The 11,947-nt window shown below is 49.1% G+C and overlaps 1 protein-coding gene across 4 annotated transcripts in view; it reads left to right on the forward strand.

The window, feature by feature from the left end:
- iqsec2b (IQ motif and Sec7 domain ArfGEF 2b) overlaps positions 1-11,195 on the forward strand; it is a 15,041-nt gene extending 3,846 nt beyond the window's left edge. Inside the window, exons 1-14 of one of the 4 annotated variants that reach the window (XM_060056851.1) lie at positions 1-1,027; positions 1,275-1,563; positions 1,810-2,127; positions 2,485-3,545; positions 3,685-3,846; positions 4,189-4,311; positions 4,573-4,739; positions 5,173-5,297; positions 5,896-6,021; positions 6,164-6,263; positions 6,361-6,522; positions 6,739-6,915; positions 7,162-7,211; positions 7,763-11,195. The exon at positions 1-1,027 is cut by the window's left edge and continues 74 nt beyond it. In XM_060056851.1, the coding sequence (XP_059912834.1) occupies positions 978-1,027; positions 1,275-1,563; positions 1,810-2,127; positions 2,485-3,545; positions 3,685-3,846; positions 4,189-4,311; positions 4,573-4,739; positions 5,173-5,297; positions 5,896-6,021; positions 6,164-6,263; positions 6,361-6,522; positions 6,739-6,915; positions 7,162-7,211; positions 7,763-8,956 (4,104 nt within the window). In that variant the 5' untranslated portion in view covers positions 1-977 and the 3' untranslated portion in view covers positions 8,957-11,195. Of the gene's footprint in view, positions 1,028-1,232; positions 1,564-1,809; positions 2,128-2,484; positions 3,546-3,684; positions 3,847-4,188; positions 4,312-4,572; positions 4,740-5,172; positions 5,313-5,895; positions 6,022-6,163; positions 6,264-6,360; positions 6,523-6,738; positions 6,916-7,161; positions 7,212-7,762 lie in introns of all 4 variants that reach the window. The other 3 variants (XM_060056684.1, XM_060056771.1, XM_060056937.1) reach the window with 3 other exon arrangements.
- Positions 11,196-11,947: the final 752 nt, after the last annotated feature.

Genomic DNA, 11,947 nt, shown 5'->3' on the forward strand with positions numbered 1-11,947 from the left:
GTGAGCAATACTCAAACTCTGCGACTAGAGAAGGAGGTGGATGTTGTTTGGCTTCATATGAATAATGCCTCGTCAAGGCATTTATCCAACAGGCTAGATGTTATCCCCTGCCAGCCATCCTATTGGCATCACAGTGCACAGTGTAAGAAAGGAGAGATCCAATGAGATACGCATGCACTTCCTGATCATTATGCTTGCGTCAAAACTTCCACTGACCTCTCCTGTCACCTCCCAGTGTTTTGGTCTCGCTACGGGACAGGGCACAAGCGACGGATGGGGGCGTGGCCAGGCAGGAAATGTAGATAAAGGCTCTTAAAGCGCTGAGCCACTGACTAGAGGGACTCTTTGGGTAGAATAATTTGCCACAAGACCACAAGTATTTACCAGGACATCGTACAAACGCCAGCCCTTTGGATATCTTTGAGACCAGAATTTTTTTATTGGTGGACAGTGCTGAGGCTAGAGCTGGGCTGTAATTGCAGATTTGGTTGTGGTAAAAGGTTCTGCAGTGTTTGAAAGCACCTAATTAGTAGGTGGAGAGTTTTTGAGTGTGGAAGTTATGCTGTGGTGTTCAGTAGCTTCCTTGAAATATAATGTTCGTGCTTGACACTGACCTGCTCAGCGAGTACTTGTTTAAAATTCAACCAGGTATTTCCTGTCAGCTTAGGGATATTTTAATGTGTTAATCGAGGCGAGAGAGACACGTTAGTCAGAGGCACATTCTCTCACGCATATTGAAGCTTGTGGGTAAAAAGTAAAAATATAATCATTTCCCAGGCAAAACATTATTTTGACGCAATGCAACATTTTTATCACAAACTGGCCTGACACTTGGCCAAAGTTTTATTTCTCTCTGGATCTGATTCTAAAGATCCTTTGACGTGTCAGGTTGGATGTGTCCTTCCTCTTAAGACACATAACAGAAGACACAGAGGTCTAGTTCAGTGCACCATTGCCCGGCGTGGCGTCCTTTCCTTATGAGCTCCAATAAGAGATATGTAATACGCCGCCGCTGGGATGCTAACACGTGAGTGCCCAGTCTCAAACTATGATGTCCATGTTAGAGGAATTCAACTACTGCTTTTATCTGGTGCGCAACAGGTTTGGTAATGCCCTGTGCGTCCAGATTCCTCCTGTCTCAAACATTGATAAGCATGACTTCAAAAAACCTGATGGTGTAAATGTATGATGCGACGCCTTATTGATCTTGTCTGATGTCCTACTTTCCCTAGAACCATGACCACCATAACGTCTCGTACCGTCTCCTCCTCTAGTGTGGAAGTGGACTCCCGGTGCCCGGACACGGGCTCCCACACGGACGGCTCATACATCCAGACCTCTTCCTACCAGCGGGGCCCCGAGCTCTACACTGACAGCGTCGGCCCTCTGGGACCCAGGGGCCCTCCTGGTGTGTCGGGCCCCGGCTCCGTGGGCTTGGCCTGGGCGCTGCGCACGCGCCACCAGCCCGCCAGCCTAGCCCTGCGCAAACAAGAGGAGGAGGAGAACAAGCGATGCAAGGCCCTGGATAGTTATGAGCTCTCGACAGACCTGCAGGACAAGAAGGTATGGCTGCTGTGAATGATGGCGTCCATGTTTTTTTACGTCGTCCGTGTCTTAATGTATAGAAATGATGACATGTAAAAACATTAAAAAAAAGTAATGAAATTCAAACTCAAAATTCTAATTCGATATTCCTGGTTTGATGGTGAACGTGTTTCATGAAGGCAGTTCCCACATTCTTGCAAAGTATCCTTGCGCCTTAACGTGACCGCCCGGGAACCTGACCCCCCCCCCCCCCCCCCTGCCCAGGTGGAGATGTTGGAGAGAAAGTACGGCGGCTCCTTCGTAAGCCGCAGAGCAGCCAAGACCATCCAGACGGCCTTCCGGCAGTACCGCATGAACAAGAACTTTGAGCGTCTCCGCAGCTCGGCCTCGGAGAGCCGCATGACCCGGCGCATCATCCTGTCCAACATGCGGCTGCAGTACTCCTTCGACGAGCGGCAGCCGCAGCAGCAGGCCCAGACGCAGACCAACTTCACCCACAGCGTCGCCATTGGCCCCCCGCACTCTCCGGATGTGGACCGCCCCGCAAACTACACACACTTAGAGGACTCCTTCTCCAAGCAGGTAAAGGCGTTGAATGGGGCTGCGTATGAGTAACACATGGATTTGCCCATTTCCTTAAAAGAACAAACACACAAACACACACACACACACACACACACACACACTCACACACACACATATATACATATGCGGACGTCAGTCTTTTCAGTAGCAGAATCATAACCGTAACCATCTTTGTACTGATTAAATCTTAATTAAAAGATAATTTCCCGAAACCCAGGGACAAAAGCGAGAAACAATGTTATGCTGAGAAAACAAAAGGCTCAGTCCACCATTCATCTCAGACAGGGAGAAGATAAACATCCCTGGCGTACTTCCGATGCTAATCCCCCCTGTCCCTTCACCGGCGTCCTCCAGGTGAAGTCCTTGGCCGACTCCATAGACGACGCCCTGAGCTGCCGCACCGCGGGCCGCGACGACTCCCAGGAGGGGAGCCGGGAGGGCGGGGACTTCGGGGAGTGCGTGTGGAGCAGCAGCAGCAACCCGTCCTCCCAGAGGGGCCTGGGGGAGCGGGCCCGGGCCAGCATGCACGGGGACAGCACCGCCACCTCCTACAGCGACGTCACCCTCTACATGGACGACTGCATGCCCTCCTCGCCGCTCTCCCTGGACCGGGCGCCCAGCAGCACCGACACCGAGTACTGGGGCCCCGGCGGCGGCGGCGTGGCCGTGCGCGAGGACAGCCGCGACACCGAGGGCGGGGGCAGCGGCAACAGCCGCCGCAGCACGCCGTGCACCGAGTGCCGGGACTACCGGCTGAGGGGCGCCCACCTGCCCCTGCTCACCATCGAGCCCCCCAGCGACAGCTCGGTGGACATGAGCGACCGCTCCGACCGCGGCTCCCTCAGCCGCCAGCTGGTGTACGAGCAGGAGCCGGGGGCGGCCACCGGCTCCCCCCAGGGCACCCTCAAGCACGCGCCCAACATGGCGACCCGGCCCGCCTCCACCGCCACCGCCCAGGGCCAGACGCGCGCCGTGGGCCGGCCCCTGCCCACACACATCCCCCAGCACGTGGCCCTCCACCACCACCAGCACCACCAGCAGCAGCAGCAGCAGCAGCAGCACCCCATCCACCACCAGCACCAGTACCCGGACACGCAGTCCTCCTCCTCCTCGCCGCAGCAGCCCCCCACCACGCCGCTGTCCTCCTCCTCCTCCCCGGCGCTGCCCCCCGGGGTGCTGGAGCAGCCCTGCTGCTCCGACGGCGACAACGACTCGCTCAACTCCACCACCAACTCCAACGAGACGGTGAACTGCAGCTCGGGCTCCTCGTCGCAGGACAGCCTGCGGGAGCCGCTGCCCCCGCTGGGCAAGCAGACCTACCAGAGGGAGAGCCGCCACAGCTGGGACTCGCCGCCGTTCAACAACGACGTGGTGCAGAGGCGGCAGTACCGCATCGGCCTCAACCTGTTCAACAAGTAAGGGCCCCTCCGGAAACTCAGTCGTAGGAATATCGATTATGTAAGACAGAATATTAATAGAAGTCACTAGTCTATAGTCTGAGAAAAATGTCGTAAATGTCTTGCTTGAATGGGAACTTTGTTCTGCCTCTCACAGGAAGCCAGAAAAAGGGATCCAGTACCTGATAGAGAGAGGCTTTGTGTCAGACACGCCGGTGGGGATCGCTCGCTTCATCCTTGAGAGGAAGGGCCTCAGCAGACAGATGATTGGGGAGTTCCTAGGCAACCGGCAGAAACAGTTCAACAAGGATGTTTTGGAGTGAGTAAGGAAGCCAGAAGCAAACCTAAATTATTGAGTGCGTAAGCGAGTGAGAAGTGAAACCAAATGGATTCCTTTCAGGGTTCAGTAATGTGCCAGGTTCGATTTTTTTTATCTTTAAAATCTAAAAGATCACACAAAGACCGTTTACATAATACTTCTGGAAAAATAATAAAGTGGGATTTATGCAAGAGGATTTTCAACCACCCACAAATATATATTTTTTGGTCCTTGCATAATTTGTAACTTTGTCTTGGTGTACATTGTGTGGGTCATGCGTGGGTACGTGCGTGGGTACGTGCGTGCATGTGTCTGTGTGTGTGCGTGTGTGTGTGTGTGCAGCTGTGTGGTGGATGAGATGGACTTCTCCGGTATGGACTTGGACGATGCCCTGAGGAAGTTCCAGGCCCAGATCAAGGTCCAGGGAGAAGCTCAGAAGGTGGAGAGGCTCATCGAGGCCTTCAGGTGGGTTTGGGACCGTGGCCATGACGTTGTTGCATGAGGGAGCGGCTATGGGGCTCCACCCGTCTGCTTTGTTCCCGTGTGACTCCATTTTTTAAGCGGTTGACAGTGGTTACGGTTTCCAATCTTGCCCATGCATATGAATGAATGCAATCGTATTGTGTAAGACTGTATCAAAGCTTAGACCAAGTATATATAACGTTTGGACTGTGGTATTGAATCCCTTCCTTGAGTTGTGATCTTTGTCTCCTGTCCTCCACACAGTCAGAGGTACTGTGTGTGTAACCCAACGCTGGTTCGCCAGTTCCAGAACCCGGACACCATCTTCATCCTGGCCTTCGCCATCATCCTCCTCAACACGGACATGTACAGCCCCAACGTCAAGGCCGAGAGGAAGATGAAGATTGAGGACTTCATCAAGAATTTGAGAGGTGGGGCAAAAGCTAAATTATTCTCCAAAAAACGATTACAATTTTTGAAAGCACAACAGACCACCAGTTTGAGATTGATTCAACGTTCTATGGATTTATGAGGTCATTGACGGATTGATTTATGTAGCATGACTCGATTAATCACATATGTATAACCACAAAACTGATATCTAATGATTCGTTAGGTTACAATTTGCCGGATTGCAATTTGCCAATGCACATTTTACAATTCAACAGTTAATGTATGAAACTCTGGATCTCGGAAGCAGTATTGAAAAAAATTGACTTTTCTATCATGTGGGGACACAGCTCCCTCTAGTGTGGAAAAAAAACTGTAAAACTAAGCTTGACATCCATCTTGTCATTGCTTTCACTGATTCTGATCAGACTTGTTGGAAAAAGTTTAACTCATCAACTTCCTATTTAACTCAAGGGGTGGACAATGGTCAAGACATTCCGAGGGACCTCCTTGTTGGGATCTACCAGCGCATTCAGAAGTGGGAGCTGAGGACCAACGATGACCACGTGTCCCAAGTCCAGGCCGTGGAAAGAGTCATTGTGGGCAAGAAGCCTGTGAGCTTTACATTTGAATCACTGTAGCCAGAGCCAGGTCTCTTTAGCCTCGAAACAGATTCTATTTAGAAAATAAGAAACTCAAATTATGTTTCTGGGTAAAGTTGGTCATATTTGAGAGTTGTTAATAGATAACAGAAGAGAAATGACATTTTTTAAATAAAACAACCCATTCACTCTCTGCTCCCTCCCTCCCTTTATTCCCTGAATTAATAAGGGAAGAGATGATTTGTCCAAAATAAGCGGGGATTGGTCTAAAATCGAAATTGGCTCATACAGAGGCTCATATAGAGATTGGCTCATACAGAGATATTCTCACAGATTTCCCTCACATATAGAAAATAATGGCTATGGCATTTATAACAAATAACACTCCAAATATTTTAACTACTATAAACAATATTGAAGATATATATTGAAGTTTCCAATAGGATATCATAAATACATGGACCCTGAGTATTTCCAAATGTCTTACGTTGTTTCTATGATCAAACCTTTCTATATTCCATCTTCTCCCCCTCTCATATGATCACATGCTTAGTGTTTCATGTCCCCAATAAATGACAGCTGTGTGCTTGTGTAGGTGCTGTCGCTGCCTCACCGCAGGCTGGTGTGCTGTTGCCAGCTCTACGAGGTGCCTGATCCTAACAGACCACAGAGGACTGGAGTGCACCAGAGAGAGGTCTTCCTCTTCAACGACCTCCTTGTGGTAAGACTTCAGTCTTTAGAGCTAGGAGGACATTTGCATGCAAAGGTATGAGTGATATATATATATTGCATGGGTCAAACAATGGTTGTCATTTAGTATCTTCTGCGAGTATTAACCCTGGCCTATCTTTGTCAAACACCAGGTGACCAAGATCTTCCAGAAGAAGAAAACCTCAGTGACATACAGCTTCAGACAATCATTTCCTCTGGTGGAGATGCAAGTGCACATGTTCCAGAACTCCTGTGAGCAACAATAAAATAAAAATAAAAGAGTTTAAACTATTTCTTGATGACCCTCTCGTTTGGATGTTGAAATAATCCAACATACTTCACCTCCCAGATTACCCCCACGGTATTCGCCTGACATCAGCGGTGCTGGGCGGGGAGAGGAAAGTGCTCATCGTCTTTTTGGCGCCCAGTCAGCAGGACCGTACACGCTTTGTCAGCGACCTCAGGGAGAGCATTGCAGAAGTTCAGGAGATGGAGAAATATCGAGTGGAGTGTAAGTACCCCACCTGCTGGTCATTGTCGTGCAGTGCAACTCCAAAGTCTGAGTACAATGCGGGTTTATATCTTACTAATACTATAAGTACTGTGTATGTTTATTGATGAGGGGTCAGAAGGCCGGTTTCCTTTATAATTTTAAGAGATAATGGCCATTTATTGGCTGGAACAGATTGTAAACAGCCTTTAATGGCTCCTCTGATGTCTCCCACAGCGGAGTTGGAGAAGCAGAAAGGCGTAATGCGTACTGGGTTGTTGTCGAGCGGTATGGTAAAGGGGGAAGCGGTGAACGGCTCCCTGGGACGGCCCAGCCTGGATGACAACTATTCAGCCGCTGAAGGCCTCAAACGCACGGCCCTCAGCTCATCTCTCAGGGACCTATCGGACACAGGTGAGGGAGACTCGCCTCTTCGGTGATACAGGCCCAATCCAATTGATTTCTCTCCAATGGGTTGGGGTAAGCACTCGGGGTCAAGTTCTTCTCTGCTTGCTTCATATTCTTCTATTTCTTCATCAGTTCCATTCAGACATCACCTCATCAATGTCCCAACAACAACCACATGTAAACCAAACACCAATGAACCATTCTGTTCTTTCACTCTTTACTAACTGACGGACTCTTGCTGATGGGGTGCAGGGAAACGTGGTCGCAGGAACAGTGTTGGTTCTCTGGACAGTACCATGGAAGTAAGTCTGAGTGGCTAGCCGTGGCTGTCCAACCCCCACAGACCTAACCTTTAACAACCCCTAATACAGCCGACCCCAGCATGTGCTGTGTTTGCACTGCATTATTTATGCATGTGTGTGTATATCTTCTGTGTGTGTGTGTGTGTGTGTGAGTGAGTGAGTGAGTGAGTGAGTGAGTGAGTGAGTGAGTGAGTGAGTGAGTGAGTGAGTGAGTGAGTGAGTGAGTGAGTGAGCGAGCGAGCGAGCGAGCGTGCGTGCGTGCGTGCGTGCGTGCGTGCGTGCGTGCGTGCGTGCGTGCGTGCAAGTGAGTGTGTGTATTCTTGGTTGCAAATGCCTGCACACGCCTGCTGTAACGCTAACACTCTTTGCATGCCTATCATAAAAAAGAGGATAGGAGGTCGAGCATGCCCTGTACATTTTACTGATCTTTACGTCTTTGTGTTTGACGACGAGCTGTGAGATGGAGGGGGTTGTTTTGCTCCGGGGACGCCCCCACGACAGTGGGCGCGTTGGTATCCTCCAAAGCATTGACTCCTCCTCTCCCCTCCCAGGGCTCCATCATTAGCAGCCCGCAGCCTCACCAGCGCTACACCGTTCCGGGCGTGGTCCCCGGCTGCTATGGAACTGAAGACTACCGGCCGCATCGCCCCATCCTGAGCCCCGGATCGGGGGTGGGGGGTGGGCCGGGGCAACAACACACCACTGCTGGGACGGGAGTGGGGGGGGTCCCCAGCAGTGTAGAGAGATCAGGGGTGGGGGGGGTACCTGGGGGGGGGGTCAGCAGCAACAACAGTGGCTCCTTCCTCGGGTCCCTGTTTGGGAGCAAACGCGCCAAACCACCGGCGCCCCTCATACCACCGGGGCCACCTTACCCCGCCCCTGTCCCCCCACCGACTACGGGAGGTCCCCCTCCTCACTCCCCTTCATCCCTGTGCCAGTTGGACGGGGGGCCTTCCAAGATCCAGGCCCTACATGCACAGTACTGTCACACGGCCGTCGTGCAGCCGCCGCCCCCCTACTACCACCACCATCGCTACCACGCACAAACTGTCCCGTCCCCTATGCAGGGCGTTCCCACTCACACTATACAGAGAAGCCCGCTACCCTGTCGCCCTCCGCTTGGGCCCACGCACGCGCAGCAGCTGGCGCATCTCTCCCAGCTCTCCCAGCATGGGCTACCGGGTCGGTACGGCAACACGGTGGTGGGCTGTCCTCCCCCCCTTTCTCCTCACTCCCAGCCGTCCCCGGGCCCGCAGTTCGGCCTGTACCACGCGCAGCCCATACACTCTGTCAGAGGGGCCGGCGTCCCTGGCACCAAGCCGCCGCTCACACTGTCTCATTCCCAGCCGCACCCCCACGCCCACTCCCACACCCACCCCGGTCACTCTCAAACCCCGCACCCGGTCCCCCACCCCGTCCACCAGACACACTTTATCTTCGGCACGCTGCCCCACCACCACCACCACCACCAACCGTCCACCACCACCAATGCACATCCCGCCTCTACCGTCGGCCAGTATCTGCCCCAGTACCCTCCGCTCTCTTCCATCCCTCCTCCCCCACCACACTCCCCTTTACCCCCCCCTTCCTCCCCCCTTACCCCTCATACACCTCTCTCCCCTCACCCCACTCAGCACCCCGGGCCGCCTCAGCAGGGCCCGCAGGGGATGGGGGCGGGTCCTGCCGGCCCCGGGAGCAGCAGTTCCAAGTCCAAAGCTATCAACCGGATAAGCACCGTGGTCTGAGCAGGGGGTGGGGCTCCAAGGGTCAGAGGTCGGAGCGGGCAGAGGACACGGGGAGCCGGAGCAGGGCCCGGAGCCGCTCGACGAGGACCGACAGCAGCGGGGCGAGCGAGAAGAGGAAGCGCAGCTTGCTCCGCCTCTGCTACTTTCACCTCCGCTTCCCGCATATGTAAAGCGGTGACCAGTAGCGTAGAAGTTTGTTCACATGCTCAGACACTGACCCACCGAACCGAGGCCACAAACATACACGCTGACGTCAGAACACGTTCACAATCAATAAAAGCTATAGCCATATATCTTTATTTTTAGTTGAATGTGCAAGAATTTGGCCCCTTTGACTGTTTCTGCGTTATGACTTTGTGAGAGGCGAGGCAGTGTTAGAACCAACTCACATATATAAGTAACAAGCCGTTTATTTATTGATGTAAAAAAAAAAAGACTACTAGAAATATCGATTATGTTTATTTGGGCGTTTGACATTGTAAAAAGTTCTTGCAGATAATTGCAAAGAAACAAACACAATCTGCAATAATCTCGTTAGCCTCTTAGTGTCTGTCATTGTTTTCAGATTTTGCTTAACTGTAAGACTCTTTATTTTTCTCTATTTTGAGCCTCAGATGTGTTGCACTGTCCCAAAGTCTTTCGGCCTGTGCACGTTTTCTGGCTCCATGGTCTTTTGCTCTACAGTTGTTTTCCTGTTGACAAAAGCCAGCTGGCTTATTAATAAATAACCTTTAGTTTGGGAAGTGGGAATTAATTATATGAACAATAATCTATTTGAGTGTTTCTGAAGCTTTTTTGCTGTTGTATTGATATTATTATACTGTATAATACTGCTATGAGTATGATGAATATTGTTTGATAAATGTTTTGATCAGTGATTAATTATATCAGCGATGTTTAGATGACTATAATCAGTTTATGCACACATATTAATCCCCTCAACTCACGTAAACTGCTTGAGGGAGTTATCGTATGTGTAGGGAGATTATTTCCATACTATAATGACTGCCATTTCTTTTTTGGTCAATATTAATACTAATGGTTTAAACATTATGAATGAGATTGAGGACCTTTTGGATGGTGGAACCTTTTCCTTCCTCCCTTTGCGTTGAGTGAGGAGATTATTTTTGCAAACAGAACATGAGCTCTTGGGGAGAAAGATACTCTAGAATTTTGTATATGGCTCTGTGTAAAGAAAAGGGCTTCAGCCTTGCCATAGAGTTATAAAGCTATGTTCCATTTAGGAAGCCATTATTCCTTCAGAGGTAACTCTTTACAGCCATTAAAACCAACTTGTTGCGCGTTTTGACACTCTACGCCTTTATAAAAACGCACGCTTTTAAATGCAGTTTTGTGTTTTTGCACACGAGTGATGTCTTAAGTCAGCAATGGCCTTCTTATCCTCCTGCTTCATCATTCTTTAAAGATCTCTGTTTACACTTTTGGACATTTTCCGGGCCCCTGCTGAATGGGCTTCTTGTTCAACATAACCTGCGTGTGGAATGTAAAAGACAACTTTTCTTTATCTCAGTACCTCCTGGGTGTGCAGTCTCTTGTGCTTAGAGTCGTTTTTTAACATGTAACAGTGCAACGAGATAGGCCGGAATTAGTGCCATTGATTACCGAGCAAAATGGTGTATCTTATTAGGCAAAGGTATGTGGTTCGAGACTGGTTTGGTATCTGAAGTTGATGAAGTTGTTAATTGAGATGCAGAAGAAGAAGGCACATCAAAGACCTCAAGAAATAAAGTGTATTGTGACATTTGGCGAGATTTAGGAATGTGAAATGTAAATGTTTTTCAGTACTTGTTGCTCTGCCTATCGCTTCAATGGTGTTTTCTTTCTTTTTGCATGGGTATATCTGCACTAATTGAATGGATTGTACTGTATAAACCTAAATGTACATAATATATTATACATATAGGCTTTGTTTTGGGGTAAATTACTCCTATTCTGTTTCAGGTGCGTGCATGTGAGTGCCACTAGGTATGTATATATGAGCAAAAGACATGAAAGCAGATTCAGTAGGCCAAAATTAAAATCTATTTCCATTTCTCTAATTCAAAACAGAAGGTTAACTACCATGATAAAGGCCTACAAGTGTTAATATGTTAGGGTACCTATTGACACCAATTTAAATATACAATTTTAGAATTTTTATTTGTGAATGTATCAAGTGTGTGCTGAAAGAGATGTGAATATTTATTGCTTAAATTAAAAAAGCGTCCTTGCAGTGAAACGCCTATGTTTATTTTTATTCTTGAACTTGGCTTAGGCCGAGACTAAGCATGTGTAATGAGACATTTTAAACAACCCATAATATTATACAGTCAAACGGGGAAACTAAAAACCGGCACAATCTGGTAATTGAAAGCCAAATAATATAGAGAATATTCTTGCATGCATGCTGCTGATATAGCCAACATAAGCATGTCCATGTAGGTTAAATGTCTTCCAAAATGCAATAGGTCAACGCACAAATTGAAAGCAGCCCATTTGCCTAGTCATAAACTTAGTGAAAGCTAAATAAAATGTAAGACTAGCTTTATGCATGTAGCAATAAAAAAAATAGGTTACATTTTTGACAATTGTACATAACGAGTGAGGTGTCCATCGGTAACAGAGATCAAAGATGGGCTGTCTCTCATTGATTCGCTCCACATCATTTTGTGGCGATGTCCATATATCAAATGTATGAGCCACGAACAATGCAAACAAGAGTACAAGCATATAAATGAGTGTTAACAGAGTGAAACACACATTTTATATGCTGACATTCTGTACTTTTGTTGTGAATTAGTTTATCTATAAACGGACCCTTTGAAAAAATGTAAGATTCCCTGCCCTGCTCTTAAGTGGTAACCTCGTTCCCATGCTTTCGCGTCGGAACGCCTGGAAGGGGATACTCCAAATGGCGATTATAGGCAGGAGAGGGCGGGACTTTCTGTTAAATTGGTTTAGATACAAGAGAGGGCGGGACTGACGATAAAG

Source organism: Gadus macrocephalus, chromosome 1 (assembly GCF_031168955.1).
Source record: "Gadus macrocephalus chromosome 1, ASM3116895v1".
In the NCBI taxonomy this organism is placed as follows: Eukaryota; Metazoa; Chordata; class Actinopteri; order Gadiformes; family Gadidae; genus Gadus; species Gadus macrocephalus.